We start from the raw sequence: 23028 nt of genomic DNA, 5'->3' as shown, positions 1-23028 counted from the left end.
TGCTTCTGTCCTGTGTCACATCATGGATAAACACTAGTGTCCCAGTGCCACTGGCAGCCATGCACGTCCAAGCCATCACACTGCCTCCGCCATGTTTTACAGATGATGTGCTATGCTTTGCATCATGAGCTGCTCATCGCCTTCTACATACGTTTTTCTTTCCATCATTCTGGTAAAGGTTGATCTTGGTTTCATCTGTCCAAAGAATGTTTTTCCAGAACTGTGCTGGCTTTTTTAGATGTTTTGGAGCAAAGTCCAATCTAGCTTTTCTATTCTTAATGCTTATGAGTGGCTTGCACCTTGCAGTGCACCCTCTGTATTTACTTTCATCCAGTCTTCTCTTTATGGTAGACTTGGATATCGATATGCCTAGCTCCTGGAGAGCGTTGTTCACTTGCTTGGCTGTTGTGAAGATGTTTCTCTGCACCATGGAAATGATTCTGCACTTTTCCAGTGCTTTGTTTCTTTCTCATGATGTACCAAACTATAGATTTTGCCACTCCTAATATTGTAGCAATTTCTCTGATGGGTTTTTTTTTTGTTTTTGCAGCTTAGGGATGGCTTGTTTCATCTGCATGGAGAGCTCCTTTGACCGCATGTTGTCTGTTTACAGCAAAAACTTCCACATGCAAGCGCCCCCCTCCTCAAATCAATCAATCTTCAGGCCTTTTATCTGCTTAATTTAAAAAGACAACAAAGGAATTGCCCACACCAGCCCATGGAATAGCCTTTAGGTCAATTGTCCAAATACTTTTGAGCCCCTAACATGAAGGGATTGTGTAAAAAAAGGCTTTAGTTCCTCACATTTTATGGAATCTTTTTGTTTAACCCACTGAATTAAAACTTAAAGTCTGCAGTTCAACTACAACTGAGTTTTCATTTAAAATTAATTGTGGTAATGTACAGAACCAAAATTTGAAAAATTTTGTCTCTGTCCAAAAATCTATGGACCTAACTATATATGCACTCCAGGGCATAACGGGAAATAGTGCAAATATACTGATTTTCTATATTGCTGCTTGGGCAAAGGACAGTGCTTTAGAAGAAGGAAGTTGTGTGATTGCAGGTTGCTCTTTATTCTTCAAAATTGCTGGGAATTTACATATTTTAAATATTTGCCCAAGCGGGACTGGACTTCTGATATTGTCCATATTCAGCACTACATGTGTGGTGATCTATTTCCCAGTAGTTAGAGTAATATTGACAGTCTCATGTGGTTTACAAAATATCAGTTGCAAAATTGCACTCCTTTCAAATATTTTGCCTGATTTATTAAAGCTCTTCAAAACTGGAGAAAATACACTTTTATGGGTAATCGTGGATGATCTAGCAAACCTACATTCATTCCAGGTTTGCTGGACCACCCAGGTTCACTGATGAAAGTGTATCCTCTCTAGCCTCTAGAGCTTTAATAAATTGGTCCACTGTATGATGACAGTGAAACTTATGCTGCTACCACTGGCAGTCATTTTCTCAGCATCTTATGGACAGACCATTTTTGTATCACATTAATTTATTTATAAAATACTGTTGTATGTAAAAAAGGGGGAACATTTTTAGCCAGTCCCTCAGGTTTGTTACTTGTGCACAATGCTGTCAGACACACAAACCTAAGTTTCTCTTTATCGGGAAAGTGCATACTGATTTACCTCATATGTTTGCTGATTCTACTTCAATGTAAAGTCAAATCTTTGGGTGGATTCCTGACTAGGCTGCTTTGCTTTAATATAGTTTAGTTCACAAGAAGGTTTAGGACCTTGCGTTATTTTAAAACCTGGCTGAACAGGATTTTAAATACATGGTTTGTTAAAAAAAAATCACATACAGTACATGCGTAACTGTGTATTTAGTAGTTTGTCTTGAGTTCATCTTTAACAAACTCTGTTTACAAACCTGAGATGATTATATAATAACACTGAATATGTGAAACATATACATTTATGTATACAGAAAGGAAGTGAAAAAATCCTGTCTTCCTTTTTATTTCTCTACAATAACAGTTATTCTTTAGGGTAAAACATGATATAAAGACACCTCATAAACCTTAGAAAACAGTAAGGTTTGACAGTATATATGTATCTATAAAAACATGTTTCCTGTATAGTTTCCTGTGGGATACTACACTCCATTGCAATGTTGTGATGTACTTCCATTCATGAAAAAAGGTGGTGAAAATCAGGTCTGTCATTACTGATATATTTCTAATTGCTGAGCTCGAGCTTGAATGCTTTGTGTTACTGATCCATAAGTATGCAGATCAGAAAAGTTCTAGAAATGTTAAACTAAAATTCAAAGTATAGAGGCTACTAATCAACATAACACAGGCAACATGCTTTTTCAAGAAAATAAGTAAAGGGAGCCTCAAGGTTTCTCCTATTATAGGGTTATAAAGGTCATAGGTTTCCTAAAAGCCTTTAGTATTCACAAAAAGACATTTCTTTTAACTGGTGACTGAACAAAGAATCACAATTGATTGAAATGAGTTTTATATTTACCATATGAATTGCTTTGCTTTATCTTCACAGGGTCAAATCTTTGTGATTATGCACTATCCCCAAGCCAGTACACAAGCAATGCGAAAGCATCATCTTTGTGCCCAAAGCTTCCAGTGCCAGTAAGGTGAGTTAAAGATGAAGATCGAACTTTGATCTGGTGCTATTATACACACCCTGTGTTTACCATTTTAATAAAACATAATAAAGTGGATGCCACTACAAACAAAAAGTGTTTTGGATAAAACTCACCTCGTAACCCAAAAAATATTTGTGTGGCACAGTGGCCTTGTTGCACTGGGGACTTCATATCTTGGCCATGTTACTGTGTGCATAAAGTTTGAATGGGTTTCCTCTAGGCACTCCAGTTTTCTCTCACATTCCAAAAACTGGTTCCCTGAATACTGACCTACCACTGTTAAAGCCATTAGACTATGCCGATGGTGGGGTCATTAGATTGTGAGCGTCTCTGGGAGACAGTTGATGACATGAAAATTAACTCTTTAAAGTCCTGGTTAGTATGTCGGCATTATATGAATACATGATGATAGTAACTCGTGTTGGCAGTACAACTATGTCATATACATACTGCTTCCTGTTACTGTGTTCTCTGCTGGAACTTTCAGTATTTAAAGACACAAAACATGGCGCAGCAATGGTTTTGTATTATTTTGTCCACTATTTTCTCCTTTCTCCTTCTGTTGAGTGATGACATGCTGCCACCAGAAGATGAGGCTAGAAACTTCGCATCTGATTAGCAACAATACCAAATGTTGGTTAACAACTCCCAACAGGGAGTTGGCTAGAGTAGTGTTCTACTTTTTCTAGTATACATTCAAAAAAAAGTTATGTTTAGTTTTTTGGGCAGAAAATATTAGTATTCTCTATGTTTTTTATTTGTTTATAGTTTGTTAAAACGTGCTGGAATTGCACTTAAAGCAGTTCAAATTTTTACAACTTCCTATACATAAGCTATGCAGAGTTGTATTTGTAAAAAGTAATTAAAGACATAAGGAAGTTTGCATTTCTACAATAAACATATGTATAGTGGAGTTAGCTAAAGTTGATTCTACCAGTGAACAAAAAGTTTTAAAAAATGTGGCTCTTTGTTAAAAAGACCTTTATTTGCGTGTTTTTTTTGTTTGTTTCTTATTGGTAAACAAAAACAGACCAAATCACCAAATATCTGTGGTTAGCATTGCATTCTTCATAGAGTTGCACTTTGGCCTATAATGATATTTATTTTTTCATTGTAGATATAATATAGATTTTTCTTTTATCCCATAGTAAGTGCTTTGAAACCTCTTATTATTAAGAGCTGAGACTCTAGCTCACATAATGGAAAAAGCCAACAGACAGTCATAACCCCAACTGTCTGCCTGCACAAACTTAAATGAAAGGCAGCGCAGAGACTTTTAGCCACTACCAGTCTTCTATTTAAGATGTCTGGGCTGATTTATGATGCTGTTAGAGAATAGAAACTGCTTTATTCTACTGTATATTTTATTTGTCTCTCTCTGTTTTGATATTTTGCTGTATGTAGCAGGGCATGACACAAAAGAGCAAGTTTGGTAACCATCCTTGTTGTATTGGTAAACGTTCAGCATGATTTTAAAACAAGATAAAGTGGAGCTGCAGCAAACATAATGTTTCAGACTGATGATAGCGTTCTTTATTGTCAGCTTAAACTTAAAGGGAGTAATAGAGGCTGCCATTACTGAATTTCTCTTCTGAGAATGAAAGGTTCATGGCTGTCAGTTGAACACCTTTATTAAAATACTGTATTGGTTGCTGACCCAGAAAATGTATACAGATAAGTAGCTCTAACAATTTTTCTGACACTCATTTACAGCCTGCTTGATTATTATTAATTCTTGAAACATACTGAAGTAAGACACAGGTAGGCATCTAGAATGTTTAGAATAAAACCTGCAATGGAGACCACTATGCCTGTGTCACTGCGGAATCCCTTTAAAGACCAACAACTGGGAGACACAACATATGTTCCATTGTAAAATAATCCAAAAGACAAGCATCAAGGACCTAGAATAGAGGTGATAACTACATGCTTTAATGAGATTTACACAATTTTGTGTACTGGTCATTATTTTCAGTTGACCAATAGACTTGCATTGTGATAAACAAAAAAACTTTTTGGACTACTAGGCCATTTCAGGAGGTCACGAAGGCACACCAGGCCAGAAGAAACAAGGTGTCCAAGGAAAGGTTTTTTCTAACTGTGACTGCAAGCGAGCAGCTTCACTCTTCACAGCTTCACTCATCTGCGGTGTAGTCTCTGTACATGTGCGTGTGCTTGAAATCGAAGTGCCCCTTGAGATTTGACCATTTGAAAGTGCTGTTGGTGTCATTGCACACTAAACACGGGGCTTTGTTGCCGTGTTGGACGAAGAATACATTTTCAGTCTATTCAGGTTTGAGGACACAACGTTCGAGGTCAACCTTCCGGAGACTGGTAGCTGCACATTGCTTCTGCTCTTTAGGCATAGTAATTGGGGTTATTGTGCGGGAACCCGTTGATATCGATAATATCGCCGAAACTCGCGTTAATGTGACAATTCAATTAGGCTGGATCCAACAATAAATAACTAGGGGGGAGTTAGGCCTGACTGGAATACTGATAAACAGCCTCTGTGATAAACAAGGATCAGTCTATTCAAAAGCAGTAAAAAGTCATCAAATGTAATGGGACAATATAGTCCCATTAATATTATTGTCATGCACATTTACAATTATACACTGATGAGATTTTAATTTATATTAAAATAAAAATAAAAGCCTGTACATTTCTCTTCCTCTTGCATTTCAGTTCCTGATACCAGTAGCATGAACTGTCTGTATTATAAATATTCAGCATTTACTTTGCAGTGGCTAAAGCATATTGAGGTTTGGTTAGATAATATTATATATATATATATATATATATATATATATATATATATATATATATATATTTTTTTTTTTTTTGTATACCTGTGCCAAAATATATATTGTATTCTGTAAGTTTTTATTTTTTTTTACGATTACTGCATGTTTTCTCTTTTGATACGCCAGCATATGTTTTGCCTGTAAAAGCCTCAGTCTTGACATTTCGCTTGATTGGTTTCAGTGATCTTTATGAGAAATGATAGGCTGCTATTGCATGAGGAACTCTTTGTTGAGGGTATGCTTTCAATCCAGCTAATGCACTATTGCTAAGCAATGGGTTGAAATCTTCAGAACCTCCCTTATCATCTAAAAAACTGAAACTAATATTGTTTGTGACTTTTTTTCGAAAGTTTATAATTTTGCATTTCAGTGTTGGTTATTCAAAATATGCAGTGTGGTGTATAGAGGACTTTAAGTCTTTTATTGTACACTAAGCAGAAAACAGAGTAAGGAATCATTAAAATAAATACTCTATAAGTGTACCATAACAGTCAAAATAAAACAAAATGGCAGTATGTTATGTTGACAAGTAGCATTCCTATGGTCCTCTCACTGTCTTCTTAACATTTTGAGCCAATTACTATTTGATATCCAGCATGAATAACCATTTCATATACCTGTTATATCCTACCTTTTGTCATATTCTACCAGTTTGAAAGAAACACTTCTTTCTCTGTCGTGGGAGTTTGTGTTAGAATATTTTGTCATCAGAATGTATAAAGTAGCCTATATAAGTGATCTTCCCAAAACATGCAATTGGTGAAGATTGGTTGATGTATGATTTTCAGCTGCTAATTCATGTATGGTCCAGCAGCTAAGGAGTCTTCTACTAAGGTAACACATGTTTTCACACCGGCAAATTGCTTTTGGACATTGGCCACTCTTGGGTAAAAAGTAAATCCAAAGCCATGCAAGCATTTAAAAATGTGACCTTTAGCAGAGTATTGAGTATTAAGTAACACCTCACGTGTAACCTGTAATACCTATATCATTGAGGCTGCCATTTTTAAATGTCCTGAAAATTCTAGCTGCCAGCTTTTGCATGTGGCTGGGAAAAATAGGTAATTGTTACTCCAATTATAATCTCATGTGTACTAATAATTTTGTCTTCATATACAAAATAATTTTAATTTTTTTAATATATATATGTGGTCAAAAAAAATGATCTGTGTGCATGCTCAGGTAAGTTATCAATACAGACACAAGATGATACCATTAGAGCAAGTTCGATGAAGTCAGTACTCATGTGACTAAAATCTCAACTTTTTCAATTTGGCCAATGTAGGCAAAAATGCTGGTTTATTTAGATTGTCCACACTCTGTTTTGGGTTTGGCTTTCATATCCATTCAACCCCATTGATGACATTATCAACCACTGCTCACCATGTGCCTTTCAATATTCATTCATAACCGCTTTTAAAAGATATGTAGAATATCAACCACTATTGATAAAATTACAGAATTGTGGCTTCCATTCACCTTTTCATTTGTTTGTTGATGTTACATTTCCATTTTATATTTCGGTAGGAGTAATTTTTTTTCCTTTTTTGTTTTTTTTTTCTCCTTGTGTCACCAGTGCACCTATTCCATTCTTCCATCGCTGTACTCCTGTGAACATTTCCTGCTATGCCAAGTTTGCAGAAGCCTTGATCACTTTTGTCAGTGACAATAGTGTCCTGCACAGGCTGATTAGTGGAGTAATGACCAGCAAAGAAATTATAATTGGACTTTGCTTTTTGTCACTAGGTAATGGCTTTTCTGATTATTAGACTTCATTGTGTAGTGTTGTTATAGGAAATTTACTATCATCTTTTAATTCTTGTGGGGCTAAAAGGGTACTGACATTTTATTTCCAAAATGTATTTGTTGTCCCAAAAATGTGCTTATTATACAGGACCAGGGCTCTTGTCCTGCAAACATTGCAGTTTTCATTGATTTTGCTCCTGCTCATTGATTTTGCTGATTTTGCTTTTCATTGATCTGTTCTCAGACCTGACATATTTTAATTTGCATGGAAGAACATTTCTTTTATCAACTGTATTGTCATACCACTGAAATGGAAAAGTATAATGTAGACAATTTGTAAATGTTTACCTTTTACTCTACTGCATTAATAGTAATGGCAAATTATTCTTTTAATTATACTTTATAAAAATCAAACATAAAAAAATGGTGGTCCACATGTAAGTAGTGATAACACACTGCTGTGCCTCTCTCTGCTACAACACTTATTATTAACCAAAATTCTCCAAACCTGAAATGCTTAGTACATGACAAAAGTCAGTTGTTTAAAGCAGAACTCAAGACAAAAATGTCTAAACTTCCCTTGCAGTTGGGCACCTCGTTTAGGAGCTCATTTTTGTCTAGAGTTCCAAATAAAAAGCAGTTTTGCTTGCCCCAAGCCCTCAGAAACCGACACTCTTCTCTTCCCACCTGCTTTTACTTGTCCCCAGCCTTCGGCTAATATGCTGCTTCAGTTCTCCAAACAGTATATAAAAAAACAGCAGTCTAATTTATTGATGTTTGTGAGATTCTACCACTTTCTGTTTCTATTACAAAAATAGTGTATTACTGTGGGAGTGCCCATTGGAGAGATCTCCCTTCACTCCCTATCTGGTGAATTGCCAAGAAGTGTAAGGGGTAAACTCTGCGACAGGTAACTCAACAGCAGTAAAAAACCTGACAGAGGTTCTGAACATTTTCCACCAGATTAAGCACTTAACAATGAGCCTGATCCAAGGCTGGAGAGGATAAACTTTCATCAGTGAAACTGGGTAATCCTGCAATACTGGAATGAATCTGGTCCTGGATTCAAAACATTTGCTAGCAAATAGCAAATGGCTTTGAAGAAATCCATTACACTTTTGCTGAATCACCGAGCTTTACTGATGAAAGTGTATCCTCTCCAGCCTTGGAGAGCTATAATAAATCAGGCCCAATATGTGAATTGTTAATTGGTAATCCATCACTCTAGATGTCAATTGCTAGATTACATATGTATTTTCTTATAAATGTTTACTCGAATGAGTAGATTTGGGAAATACAGCTGCACATTTACTGAATGTCCATTCTAGCATCCATTATTAGCAGCAAGTTAATGGCTAAATCTTTTTAAACCATCTGAGGTTAATGCAATTCTGACTCTGTTAAATTGCCTTTTACTAGTTTTTATTGTTTCTGGGTCATTAGTCTGATTACTATAGGCAATTGGGTATGTTTTTGTAATACTTTGCTATAGGTTACTGTGTGTAATTACTCTTTATTATTTTTAATGGGCAGGTGTTTAAAGTTAACTTGTGCCAGCTCATGTACACTAAAGTGCTTTCAAAGTTCTCAAAAAAAATTAAATTTCTATGGTCAGAACACGGGAATCGGAACATAGCTCTAGATAATTCTTGGGCAAAAATTATCCTGTGTGTACAGTAGTTCCATATCAGGGTTTAGCAATCTGTCATGGCAGATCATTAAACAACCCTACTAGGGACAACTGCTGTCATTTTCTTTTATAGGGAAGAAAGCAGCGGGGTGCCTCCCGCCTATTCCCATCTCCCCGCCTCTTCTCAGAACTGAAAAGCACTGTGTATGGAGCTATATGTGAAATCTTAACTTTTAGAGTCTTAGTTGTGACCTTCGTATATTTGAGAATAAGTAACATCCCATTACAAATAGCTACCTTGTTTTTTTAAAGCTCTCTTGTCATTTCATATGAATATATAAAAAGTTTGTAGCCTAGGCAGAGGTGCATTTTATACCTAAATACATAATTTATTTCTTAAAATAGCATGTTTGTTCAGATTTAGTCCTCATCGCTTCATGGTTTTGATGCTAAGTTTTTTTCATTTTAAAAATGATCTTCCTAGGTTTGTACATTATTTTATATTGCTTTATTAACCTGCAAGCTAACCTTTACCTACATATTATACATTCAATTTATACTTGTATATTACACGACATTCTGCATAGCTTCATAAAATACCTACAGCCATTAACACTACCCTGCTCTGTAGAACTTATTTACCTTGCAGTCATGACATTTAGCTTAAGTGAATCTGTTCATGGTGAGATATCAGCATATAGAAAGTTGGCAGGTAATTGAGTATAGGTACCATAATTTTACTTTTGCACTTGTATGACACTCGGTAAGCTCAAAGCCTCCAAATTAACTCTGGCCGATAACTGTCAATGGACAAAAGTGAACTACTGTCCATGTCCATGATGAATTAAAAAACATTGTTTTCACACAATATGATTTGGCTCAGACCCACACAAATGAAGACACAAAATCCATGTCCATTCCAGGACAACAGTAACACAAATACAACACAGTGTAAGTTAACTAAAACCAATCACTTTTCACTCATTGTTCTAAAACCTTAACACAAATAAATTGGCCGCATGTTGTAAAGTTGTTACAATCAAGTTGCAACTGCTTGTATCTTCCCACATGGTTCATTTGGCCTGTGTCCTTTTAGCACTTGAGTTTATGCACAAGCAAGGCTTAAAGGTAAAATCAATAAATTGGTTGGCTGAAAGCAGGTATGTCTGATACCGAAGGCCACCTATAACACTTAGCTGAAACATTGTCATCTATGATACTGATAAGTATTCTGCACATCACTACATCAGGCCAGCAACACTTTCCCTGTAATTTATAGCAAAGTAGAGTGCTGATGGTCTCAGATTTCTGACAGGCAAAATATACCGCCTTCGAGAGCTTTCTGGCATTAGTTACTTTTCTGCCCTTTCTGTGCTCTATAGAGAAAACCTGTACTAAAAGACATACATCTAGTTTCCTGGCAGTGATTCCAACATTATGACTTTGGTATTTTGAGTCCATGTCTTTAAACAAGTATGCAGCTAGTGAATTCAAAAAGCCCCAACCCACATGTGTAATTTGGTTTATAATATAAATGTTTTAACCACTGAATTAGCTTCATAGTAAAGTGGGTAACATTTTATAAGTTAAGTTAGCAATTGTAACTTTCATATTTATGCCAGCATAGGTTTCTTTTAAATAAAACAGCAAGTTACCACCTTTTAAAACACATATGGAGAACAGTGGGAACAACCTCTAACAAGTGGAACAATCCTCTAAATAGTGAAGGGTAGGTATAACTGATCTAGAGTAAGCACCTACAAATCAAGTCAACATGGCATCTCCCAAATTAGGAAACATATATTTTGTTGTCTTTTGTTCTAAGCTTTCTTCAGCTTTAACAAGTGAGTTTTATTGGAATTTTTAGAAGATAGTACCATAAACACTAAGTAGAGGCTGGATCTTTCCAAAGATGGGTAGGCATAACTAACAATCTAAACTGTACCAAAAATCTGGAACAGTTTTAGAAGGTGAGTGGGACTATATAGCTACAAGTTAGGTTCTCTACAATTCACTGGTATGATTGTCAATCATGACAGTAGTACATGAGTTAGGAAATAATTACTTTCTCATACTTTACCTTCTTACCCCAAAGGAACCCTTAAAATAAGGTTCAGGTTCCAGGAAACCCCTGTTAAAAGTTTACTCACATTGATGGTTAGTGGGAAGAATGTTCCTCTGAATATAGTGGTCAGAAATACATTTATATAGACAGATTAGAAGATTATTGGGGTCATGCTTTTGGCGTTAGGAACCTCTGTTATCCACAACTCATGGAATAATTATTTTCAATTACTTTGTAGTAGTGGGGGGGGGGGGGGTTGAGTGTTTGGCGGTGTTTACAAACTTGCATAGATATGTACTTTTGATATTAAAAATGATTATTAAAATTATCATTGCATGTTACAAACTTTTTTTTGTTTACAAAAGGCTTTCTTATTTATTTTTTTTTTTGCAGTGCTTTCAATGATTTTGATGGTTATAATCAGATACATCTCTAAAGTACTTGTTTGGATCTTAACCATTCTGGTGGTGCTGGGATCCCTTGGTGAGTTTTGCAAGCCTTTTACTATTTAGATGAATTAATCATATGAATGTAAGAGCATGCATATATGTTTACTTTTATATTAATGATAATAAATCTGTTATGAAGCATTGCTTTTTAGAAGTTGGAAATCACCAGCCTTTAAAGGTATTTTCAAAATTAGACAACTAATCTGCCTAATCAATAATGTGCCAAAGTTAGCACCTTCAGACAAAATCTGTCCCAAATCCTGCACCTTTGGACGTCAGATTAGCCCTAATTCCTACAGTTTCAGACTGTAGATATTCCCTAATTCATGCATCTTCACACCAGAAATCATCCCAAATATATGCCCCTTACCCCTTAGATAAACCCTAACCTATGCACTCTCAAACAGCAAAAGTTAAAGCACCTTTGCAACGCTGATCAGCTCCTATCCTTTCACCTCAGATCAACACTTTTTCATTCAGTTTTTTACCTTTTACACCCCAATATATGTACCTTTTAGAATTTAGTTTATCTACAAATACTGTGGCCTCAGAAATGCACGGGTTTTACCTGGTGCATTTTCTAGTTCCAGTAAGAAGAAAAAAGAGTAGGTGGGTGGGTTTCCTCACATACACTTTACCAATGTCCACAGCCACAGGTGGGGCCTATACTTGTAGTTGGAGGAGGGCAAACATCAACATTGGTTAGGTTGGGGAAATGGGTATTCTGCTAAGGTAGAATGGCAGGCCTGACTTTGTATTTGCTTACTGATTTTCCTATATGACAGCAGTGCTGTAGGTTTGTTGAACCTTGACCTACATAAATGTTACATTGTGAATAATAAAGAGAGGTTCCAGACAAATATATGTATATAAAATTTTAGATATATTCTCTCAATGGAAACTATAACCAAAACCTATAAGTAAGTAAGTATAAGAAACCCTATTAGCAGGTAATTAGTGTTTTTGATATGTGGCAATAAAAAAAGTAAACAAGTGTTTGTTTCAATGCAATTGTTAATGATAACAGTGTTTTAGCAAGTTTATTCATCCTCTATATCATCTGCTTCCTGTAAACTCACCCGAGTACATCTAACTTTTTCCTATAAGGTTTTAGAACAGGCATTCATGCAGAAACCTAATTTAAGTCTTTCAAGTATCCTGTGGCTATGTGGTGTGCAGACCGTAGAACAACTGATAGCTTGTAATAATAGTAATTGTTAAAAAAAAATTATTTGTTACTCTACTTCAGCTAGTCACTTTAATTTAATAAAAAAAAAAGATTCATCTCTTCATGGTGTAATTTTCTCTTAAGTGATATAAAACATAAAGCCATGTTCTCAAAGTAAAATATAACCTAATGTACTAGCCTTTTTGTCAGTCCGCATGCAAGGGCCTAATATTTAGTTAAATCTAATAGTCCATTGTGTATTATGTTCCCAGCTCTTGAAACCAATTTAAAAAGATTTGCATCTTTAATAGGAGGGAGTGATGTTGCTTAAAAATGGAGTACCAATTTTAAACCAAGAAACTTCTTGCATGTGGGTTTTATTTCATTTTGCATACAGAATATTGTTTCTTGTACATGTAACAGCCAATGCTAGTGGTAATTTGAACTTCTGAATTTATTAAATGACCCGGTGACACTGAAGGACAAGGCAAGATTTATTCTTGGCTTTCGAATGAAAAATAATCAAGCAGCTCTCTGTTTTGTGCCTCTAATCAGAGAAATGGTGTGATTTGTACTTGTCCCTGGTATAGTGCTGGAACCTTACAATTTGGAATGAATGGGAGAGAACATTGTTAGCTGGCTGTTTTCAGAATCCGGTAATCTGTCCCTGGTTACACCTACAAGTCATTCGTTAAATAAATCACACTGCAACACTCCCTCCTTTAGACTGCCAGGGTCTTTTTTTTTCATATCAAGTAGGTCACCTTTATAGGCATCATAAAATGGAACATTTTCCTCATATTGTATAGGATGCTTGAATGAAGTTTGTAGCTCATCAGTATGATAATCTATTTCCCCCACATTTCATTTATGTAGAGAGACCATGGAGCAGATATGCAATACACTTTTTATAATGTTAAAGGCTTTTTGCATAACACAGTAGACCTTTAGTGGTTCTAAATCAGGGCAACACTGAATTGCTGACCTTTAGCTGTTACTATATCGTTTATCATATCATGCAAGTGCACAAAATTTCAGTCCATTTGCGGAGTCCCACAAATACATGCTTACCCTGCCAATAAAGTTTAAATAATGCTTCTTCATTTAATGTGCTGAAGTACCAAATTTAAAGCAGGGCTACCATTTTGTGTGAGGTGCAGTTTTTGGGAGGGAGAGCATGTAAGCTAAAGAAGAAAAAAAAAGAAATGGCTCAGTTAGAGAAAATGTTTTTGTTTGTTTTTTCTATATGCTTTGTACATCACGTAGTGAATGGATCTGGTACTTTTTTTAAAGACTATCATACAAAAGCCTATAGCTGTAATGTAAGATTGAAGTTTTTAAGTAACCTCTACTTTTTTTTATTTTTGGTCTGTAGCATGCTGTCCGAGCAGTCTGCCTACTGTTGTGTGGGTCCCTCTTTTGCTACCAAAACTGGTGTGATATGGACTCCAATGGAACGCTGAAGGTGTATTGTGGCACCCGATGCCAAGATTTTATTAGGGTCACAATGGCTTTGGTGGCTTTGTCGGCTTCCCATAGATTGCATATTTTACCACTGTTGACCTGTCTTCTGCCCATAATGCATCATGTTGCCATCCCTTCTCCTGGAAAATGATGCACATGCATCTAATCATTCACATTAACTAAAAAACTGTAGTTTGTCAAACAAGGCCAACCAGGCCACCATATTTTATTGTTTATTTTGTGATTTTGGTGGTTAGGTGTGTGGAAATGCAGCCCCATAGAGTGGCATTGCGTTACCCCTCACAGACACAGTCAAAAAACCTGGGTGGGGACATAGGCCCTGATTTACTAAAGTTCTCCAAGGCTGGAGAGAATACACTTTCATCAGTGTAGCTGGGTTATACAGAAAACCTGGAAAGGATTTCCTAAAAGTCATTACTTATTTGTTAGCAAATGTTTTCAATTCTGGACCAGATCCATTCCAGGTTTGCTGGATCACCCAGCTTCACTGGTGAAAGTGTATCCTCTCCAGCCTTGGAGAACTTTATTAAATCAGGGCCATAGAGACAGAACTGCATAAAATACCATGTCATTTTTTTTAATTAATATGATATATTCCTATGTGAGAGCATAAACATATAATATAAACTGTATAAATATATATAAACACCAACTAAAACAAAAATGCTATTTTGTTTGTTGAGGTCTTCTTTAACATAGGTTGGCAGCATATTGCTATGAAACCATAATAAAACAGATTTGTTTATAGTAGCTACCAGCTGGATTTCATCTCTTTATTTCTTGGTGCAGGTTTTACTATTCTCTACATTTTATATGTAAAGATTTCAAATAGCCTTCTGTTTATTAATCTTTATTTATGTTTCCATATCTCTTTGCTCTATTACGCAGGAGGTACAGGCGTTCTTTGGTGGATGTATGCTGAGCACAGGAAATCGTTCAGTGAAGATCTTCCACCAGACCAACTTCAAGTTTCCAAAGACAACCAGCAAGCCTTGCTTATCTATGCCATTGCAGCCACTGTCTTTACCGTAAGGTTCCTGCTTTATGTTTATTATGCCGACTATACATGAAACTGGGTCACCTCTTTCTCAGTCTTTCACTTGTTTATTAATAGCAGCAGAGTGACAGCAGTAACGGCTGAGGATAGCTCGTGAAACCTCTCCTAAATTAAACTGTGCTTTTATGTTAAAATTCAGGAAGGTAATAATTAAATACATCACCGTAGTCAGTGCAAGATACACTGGTGGAGGTATCCTCCCTGCGAGTGGTGCTGTTGTACATCTGTTTATTAGGAGCCAGTGAAATTTCAATACGTTTACTGCCTTATATGTATGACTTGAGCATTTATTTTTTGTTTTGATTTTTTTAAATACATTTTTATGTGTATGGCTTTATGTTGTCTCAGGTTTATTTTTTAAGGCAAACATCTCCTGAGGGAAACATAGAGGAGATATCAGCAAATGGCATGTGCAGAAAAGGAAGCCAACAACAACTTTTTCCCTTAACTTGTTTTTAAATATTTATTATTCACATTGTAGGATACTGCCATCTGTCAAAGTGGAAATGATCCCTGTTTATTCTGTAGTTTTAGTATCACACATTGTTGCTAATAGACGTTTAAGAACATCCTTTCTACTCTTTTGTGAGAATCAAATAGAATAATGATAAATATTAGGCAAATGTGTCACCATTGATTAGCTCTAAACCAATAGATCTTTGCAAATGTTTAACAAGCAAAGCTTCTCTTCAAAGGAAAATTATGGTTCGTTTTCAGTGATCAGATGTTTTAGATTAACGTAATGTTTACTTTTTTAATCTACATTTGTGTGTGAGTGAGCTATTTTACACATAGCCTTTTCCACATTTTTTTTTTAGGCATAATTAGATGTAAATGTAAAAGTAAGAACAAAAATTAAAAACAGTTGTGAGCAGACAGGTTATGAATTGCAGAAGGGACAGGTATTCTCTTTACATGTGACACTCGGTGTAAGATGCCAGGTATCCAGATAAATCTAGATAAATATATATATATATATATTTGGGGTATTTTAGTAATTTTCAGGTCAAAAATTTGCATTTTAATCATTTTATATGTGAAGAAAAAAAAATTGTTCCCAGTAGGTTAACTTAAATTTGTCTATGATCCACATTCAGGAGCTTTTGTTTTATTCTCTGTCCCCAAGACAAGAAATGCAGGAAAACAATGCAAATGTAAATTAATACATTTATTTCAGAATATATAGCTTTATCAAATGATAGATGCTTTCTGAGAATCTTTGTTACTGGTCAAGTCCACAAATTCTTGCCTTTATGTATTTACAATGGTAAACTCTTCATGCGTATTTTAGCACATATAGAATAAAGGACAGAATTGTACTACTGCCTATATATTGGAATGGTATTAAGGCTTGAAAAAGTATCATTACAATCCATTAGTTCTAATATTTTATCAAAAATATATTTGTAGTTTTGCAAAGAGCTTAGAAGGATTTTATTATATAAAAAGTGAAATGTACAATTAAAAAGACAACCCGTGTATGCTTTGACAGGAACAGGCAGCTATGTGACCCATAATTTCTATGGGTCAGTCTTTGCATCTCTTTTCTTTATTATCATCTGTGTATGCTCTTGTCTTTCTGCTCTGACAGGTGATCCTGTTGCTCATCATGCTGGTTATGAGGAAGCGAGTTGGCCTTACAATTGCCTTGTTCAATGTGGCTGGAAAGGTTTTCATACACCTCCCACTGCTTGTCTTCCAGCCCTTTTGGACCTTTTTTGCTCTATTATTGTTCTGGGTCTACTGGGTCATGGTTCTGCTTTTTCTGGGAACTGCAGGTATGTATTAAAAACAATGTTCACTGCAAACCAGAAAAAAAAATAATCTAAATTATTCATAACTTTTTGACGGATGTCTTTTATGTATTTACTATTCTGTGTATGTATTTCTTTGAAAATGATTCTCTACTTCAAAGTAGAAATGTACCTTAAAAAAAAATAAAAAGTTGAAAAATTGCAAATGATTCTGTAAAGTAGGCACCATAATGTGGAGAATGTCTGAAAAGTTCTTCAAAGTCTTGTTTTCTGTAAGTCAGTATTTCAGAGGCAGAAACAGGGCCTCCAAAACCAGAAGAAAGTTTTTGGACCTGGTGACAGAGTGCTTGTAGTTTCTTTAATATCTTATGCCATCCTAAATCTGGCATTGTTTGCAAAAAAGCTATAGGACTTGTTCGGTGATGATGTCCAGTTTAGACATAATCATGGTAAATGAAGAATTGACCTGCATTTTAAATGATTCCTATAAGTTTCTGTCAGTCTGGGGCCCCTGCACACACTTATATACATTTTGGCATAAATTTATCATCTTTCATGATTTTATGAAATAAATTAGATACCTGGGGCTACACTCGGGGTCTGCGATTCCTGAGGCATTTACTGTTGGTTTATCCTGAAAATCTTAATAAAAATATGAAAACCATTTCGGTTCCTACTATACAGAATTACTTTGATTTACCAAGAATTTCAAGGATTCTATTTTTCTAGTACAGGTTTTCTGGAATAATCCAGACTTTTTTCTTTCTTGTACCATTGTGGGTGTCTTGGGTGAACTGTGGTGTTAGTAGTACAAGTGTCCACTGTGTGAACCAACATTATTGTTAATTTATGTCCCCATATTTTGGTGCCTCCTGTTAGTACTAGTACTCCTGTCGTGCAGCATGTCTTACACCTATTTATGTTGTGCACCTATCATCAAACAATTACTGACTAATCATTTCAGGCAGCAGTAGTTGTGTTTACTAGTCTGAAGTGTTTACTAGGCTAAAGAATTATTAGGCGGTTTAAAAAAAAGGTATACTAAACCTTTCAAATCTGTTTCTTTTGATATTTATCTCTGTATCTATCCAAAATGCATAATGCTTATGCACAACTTTACTGCACAGATGATTTTTTTTTTTCTTTTTTTTGTGCAGGTGATCCATATACTAATGAACAAAAGGTTGTGGAGTTTAAGATCAATGGCCCTCTGCAGTATATGTGGTGGTATCATGTAGTAGGGCTCATATGGATCAGCGAGTTTATTTTAGCCTGCCAGCAAATGACCATAGCAGGAGCTGTTGTCACTTATTATTTCACAAGGTGAGATGTTTTAACACATCATTACATTGCCTCTCATGATACTCATAATACCATCTACAAAGAAGGAAAGTGAAAGAAAGGTCACCTAGTGACCTGCATAATATATTTCAATGGCTAGATGTCTTATTAACTTTTCAGTGTGTTTATGTTTTGTCAGTTCCTAGATCAACTATTGAAACTCTTTCAGCTTCAAAATAATTTGCTTAAAGTACAAGCCTATCATTAATAAAATCCTAATTTTTGTGTCTGCAGAAACAAGAAAGACCTCCCATTTACACCTATTTTAGCTTCTGTAAATCGACTCATACTCTACCATCTGGGGACAGTGGCAAAAGGAGCCTTTATTATTACCCTGGTGAAAATCCCCCGAATGATCCTCATGTACATTCAAAGTCAGCTGAAGGGCAAGGTAGGCTCTAAATCATTGAGTATTTCTAATTTCTAATTAGAGTTCTAATTTATTTATTTATTTTTATTACCATGCAATTTTGTGTTACATATTTTATATATATTTTTTCAAAGTAATAATAATCTGTGAAATACACTTTTTTTTTTTATTATGCAATTCATACTTAACACAACCACTGTGATTGGCTGTAGGTTCTCCAGAACAGAACATAAACGTAGGTTGTTTTAGCACAGGGCATCATGTGGAGGAATGACAAAGAGTGCAGGAGCAAACCAGGACAAAAGGAACCTGGCCTGCAAGAAACACATAGGTTGCCATTACTAACCTCTCTGTTGAAAAATATTAGATGACTGTCTGTTGTATTGACCCCCTTTTATTCAGATGCTAGAGGCTGGTTTATATTTTAGATTACTGTTTTTTTATCTCAAACGTTTTAATGTCTATCTTCTAGGAGAATGCCTGTGCGAGATGTATGCTGAAATCATGTATTTGCTGCCTTTGGTGTCTGGAAAAGTGCCTCACATATTTAAATCAAGTGAGTTATGCATATTTCATGTGTATACCTAATAAATTAGGGCATGTTTAAATTTTTCATTTATTATTTGATAACACCTTTTCCCAAGCCCAGCCCTGCATTCTAGTTGAGACATCATTCAATCTGGTTAACATGAAGAGCCGCTTTTAAACCACACAGATCCAATGGCCCAATGAACTAATATCCAAAACAACCTTCTGATTTACCAAGCACTGCTTCCCTATTCCTCTGTTTGTTTCACACTGTAACAAGGAACAGTTATCATAGTTTTCACATTCTGTGGCTTGGTGTTTTTTCCTTTCCCTTCTGCTTTAGGTGTTGGCCTGTGAGTGTCACCTTAAAGTGGACATGCCAATGTGTCTTGAAACCATCAATTTGTGTCTCAATGAATGTCTTTATTGAAACAAAGTTTATTTATTCATATTTTGTTTTTGTAACCCTTCAGGCTAAGGAGCCCTGGCTCTATAGTTCCCATGGGATTGCTGTAACGTCCAGTCTATGTGTTCCCAACTGATAATCTTTAAGCACATATTACTAACAACTATTTTTATATTTTAAGTTCTCACCAAAGAAGTCACATATTGTAATTAATAGTAGATTTAACTTTGTATTCAAATCCTATTTCTTTCTCTAGAATGCTTACACAGCTACTGCTATCAACAGCACAAACTTCTGCACTTCTGCAAAAGATGCACTTGTTATTCTTGTGGAAAATGCTCTAAGAGTTGCGACCATCAATACCGTGGGCGACTTTGTACTTTTCCTTGGAAAGGTGAGAAACTGAAAACTCTGATTACACAGATTGCTGAGAGGAGTACCCCTACATTTTAGAATAGATGATATTCATGAATGGATTAACTAAACTTTTTTATAGTACATGTTTAGTTCATGGTCCCTTAGAGGTCTTCTGTTTTAACAAAATAGTGTTACCAATATGGCCTGGAGAGAAATCAATAAACAATTACTTGCACATGCGAAGTGAGATCGGCACTCTTTTTTTCCCCATCTACCGCAGGCTATGTCATTCAATCTCTTGCCTGCGCAGTGTGAGATCGCATGACATAGCCAGAAGAAGGGGAAATAAGATGTTGGTGCCCGGAAGAAGGAGGATTATGGGAAACCTCCAGGGGGGATCAATGGATCTGCAAAATTAAAGGTGAGTTTTTGTTTACTCCTGCTTTAACAGTGGCAGAGTCTCACAGAAGCTCAGAAGTTTTAGAATTTCTAGGTTAGCCCCGAGGAGAAAGTTTGCTCCCAAACTCACAATAATCATCTTCTCTAACAGGGAATGGAACATAAAATCAGTCTGGTGGATTTACTCATCCATCAGAAATTGTATAACTGCAGATTTCACCTCTTCCTTCCAGGTTGATTAAGAAGTGTGCAGTACTCCAGTTAGTCAAGGAAACCACATTGCAGTTAATGCAATCAGTTTGGGCCACCACAGTTAAGTGATGTTAAGTGAATTGTGGCAGGAAATACACTTCAAGAAACTACACTGAGCTTACTGGGCATTTATTATGCTCTACAACCCCCCCTTCCCAAATAGTGGCAGGAAGCAATTCAATATATGGCTAAGTTTTCAGGATGCACTAGGTAGGCGTGCTCTGTGGTCTGCTCCAAACTACAGGGAGCTCTCTAGGGCTGTTAATTAATACTTTCTGGACGGAAATGAACACATTTTAATCCACTGGCTCCTCCCCTCGCAACAATACTTTGAATTATCTAATGTTGATAGATAGTTTTATTTCCTCTGGGAATGTGCATGTTTACACCAAACATTTCTTCAAAACTTGGGCTGGGATCTTGGAAATGGAGAACAATTTTATAAAACTAAATTTTCCAATATTCAGAGTGGTGTACTATTTAGAAGCTAAAAGGGACACTGGGTGCTCTGGATGTCTATTCTTTATACCTTGTGTACATTATGCAGTTTCCACTAATGGTCATTTCTTTTCTTTTTTTTTCTTTGTAACTTTACTTAATATGAAAAAGTTTACTCATATAAGATGTCTTTATGACATCAAGTCTTTTATTAATGGTAGATTAGGCTGGATCTACACAGACATTTTTAAAAAAACGCATGTAATTGTTTCTACTATGTTTATGCACTTTTATTAGCGTTTTTAAACCCTGGAAAATGTCTATGCCGTGTTTTCCCACATTTTCCCGCATTTTTAAAGCATTTTCGTTTCAAGTGCTTATAAACGTTGGAAAACCCACCATTGAAATCAATGGAAGCATTTACCTGCAATTTCATGCGTTTTTGTGCGTTTTCCTTGAATGATTAAACATGATCTTGGTGATTGATAGCCTGTCTTGTGCTAATTTGTTTGTTCTTTGTATTATTTTGGTGAATTCTTTATGGTTTGGTTGGTTTATGGTTTATTATGCCTTCCTTTTGTTTATACTTAACAATATTCAAAACAATATGGTAAAAAAAAAGAAAGAGAGATTAAAATTAAGGAAGCTCTATTTTGGAGTCTATGTAACACGCAAAATAATTAAGTATAAAATGTGTTTTAATAACAAAACAGGTTGTATTGGTATATCATGTAGCCGGTACACTAGAAGTTATGACAAGATTTATTCACTAAATCTGAAATGATGTTAATTTTTCTGACTGAATTTTCAAAATTATTATGTCACCTATACAGTACTAAAAACTTGATTACAATATAAAAATGTTATATTTAATATAATTCAGAACAGTTTGCTAAGCACAACCTTATTCTGTCCACGCAACATTTTTTGAATTTATACTTCTACAGTTTTGCTATTACCTCAAAGATCAATTTAGGAATGAAAGAAAAAAATGCCTTTAGGCTGATGATCAACCCAGTGAAGAGCCCTTGTCACAAAAGCCTCTTCAGTAACAAATGATGTTGTTTTGTTTGATGACAGAAGCTTACAAAAGGCATTTTATATTGTTTTTCTTTCCACGGTGCATGAATCACAAATGATCAGTAAACCAGGCTGCCATGAACTGGCACTGACATTTGTCAAATGGTCTAGTGTTTCTGGTTTAAGGAGCTAGGTGATAAATGCTATAACTAAAGTAGTAAATCAATGCTTGTATGCTGCAGAAATCTATTTTTCTTATGTATTCCTATGAAATCACTGTAGCATAAACCTGCATGATACTTTCTACTGTAGTATAATTTTTTAATTAAGCAGCATTGTTTTTAAACTTGTCACATGGAACCCCTGCTCACTTTAAACACCTGATCATGAGCCATAAAATTAAATTAGGAATAGAAGGATTTCCCCATCACAGGGCTAGTAGATGTTTCTGGAGAAGTGAAAATTCTCTTTTTAATATTTCAAATGTTTTTAAAGTGGGACATTTCGTAATTTAACGGTCATTTATTGGCTGCGATTCTGTGACAAGCCACATGAAACAGACCAGTTTAAAAGGACTTTGTATTTTGCCTATCCTAAATGCTTAAAGTTAATTGTTCAGTGGGACACATAGGTGGATGTGGTTCAAAATCCATTTCTAGCATGTTTTACTGGCTGTAATTAAAATGTAAAGTTTAGTAGAAAATTGACAAATTTACTTCTTATCCGATGTTTGATAAAGTGATCAGGTCTGAAGTCAAATTGAAGAGAAAACCACAGCCAACTAATCTTTCATGACAAATTCTTGTGTTTCTGATGTGTTGGAAAATATTGATTGAAAGTAGACCGTCATGCTGTGAATACAACCATGTATATCCTTCACATATGTTCAGTGTTTTGGAACTTTGACAGTTCCATTGAAAATTGGAAAAATCAAAAAAGATTGTTCAATGCAAAATTGGCAGCTGATTTTTTCTTAGAAGACTGATGCACTGAAGTTTTATTTATGTTATCAATCAAAAGTTTAAAAACCATGTTTTTTTATATAGTAACCAGTTTAGGTCCTGTGAAATGGAACAAAAGTACTCAATAAACTGTCAGTTTAGGTTACCAACAATAAAACAAAAT

The 23028-nt window shown here is 35.4% G+C and overlaps 1 protein-coding gene across 1 annotated transcript in view; it reads left to right on the top strand.

The window, feature by feature from the left end:
* SLC44A1 (solute carrier family 44 member 1) overlaps positions 1-23028 on the top strand; it is a 67011-nt gene that overhangs the window by 30977 nt on the left and 13006 nt on the right. Inside the window, exons 5-13 of the mRNA XM_072404358.1 lie at positions 2526-2619; positions 7015-7184; positions 11273-11362; positions 14870-15009; positions 16630-16816; positions 17950-18115; positions 18368-18524; positions 18976-19059; positions 19694-19831. Of these exons, the coding sequence (XP_072260459.1) occupies positions 2526-2619; positions 7015-7184; positions 11273-11362; positions 14870-15009; positions 16630-16816; positions 17950-18115; positions 18368-18524; positions 18976-19059; positions 19694-19831 (1226 nt within the window). The remainder of the gene's footprint in view (positions 1-2525; positions 2620-7014; positions 7185-11272; positions 11363-14869; positions 15010-16629; positions 16817-17949; positions 18116-18367; positions 18525-18975; positions 19060-19693; positions 19832-23028) is intronic.

This window comes from Pyxicephalus adspersus, chromosome 3 (genome assembly GCF_032062135.1).
Source record: "Pyxicephalus adspersus chromosome 3, UCB_Pads_2.0, whole genome shotgun sequence".
NCBI lineage: Eukaryota > Metazoa > Chordata > Amphibia > Anura > Pyxicephalidae > Pyxicephalus > Pyxicephalus adspersus.
This window is presented reverse-complemented; position numbering and strand designations above follow the sequence as displayed.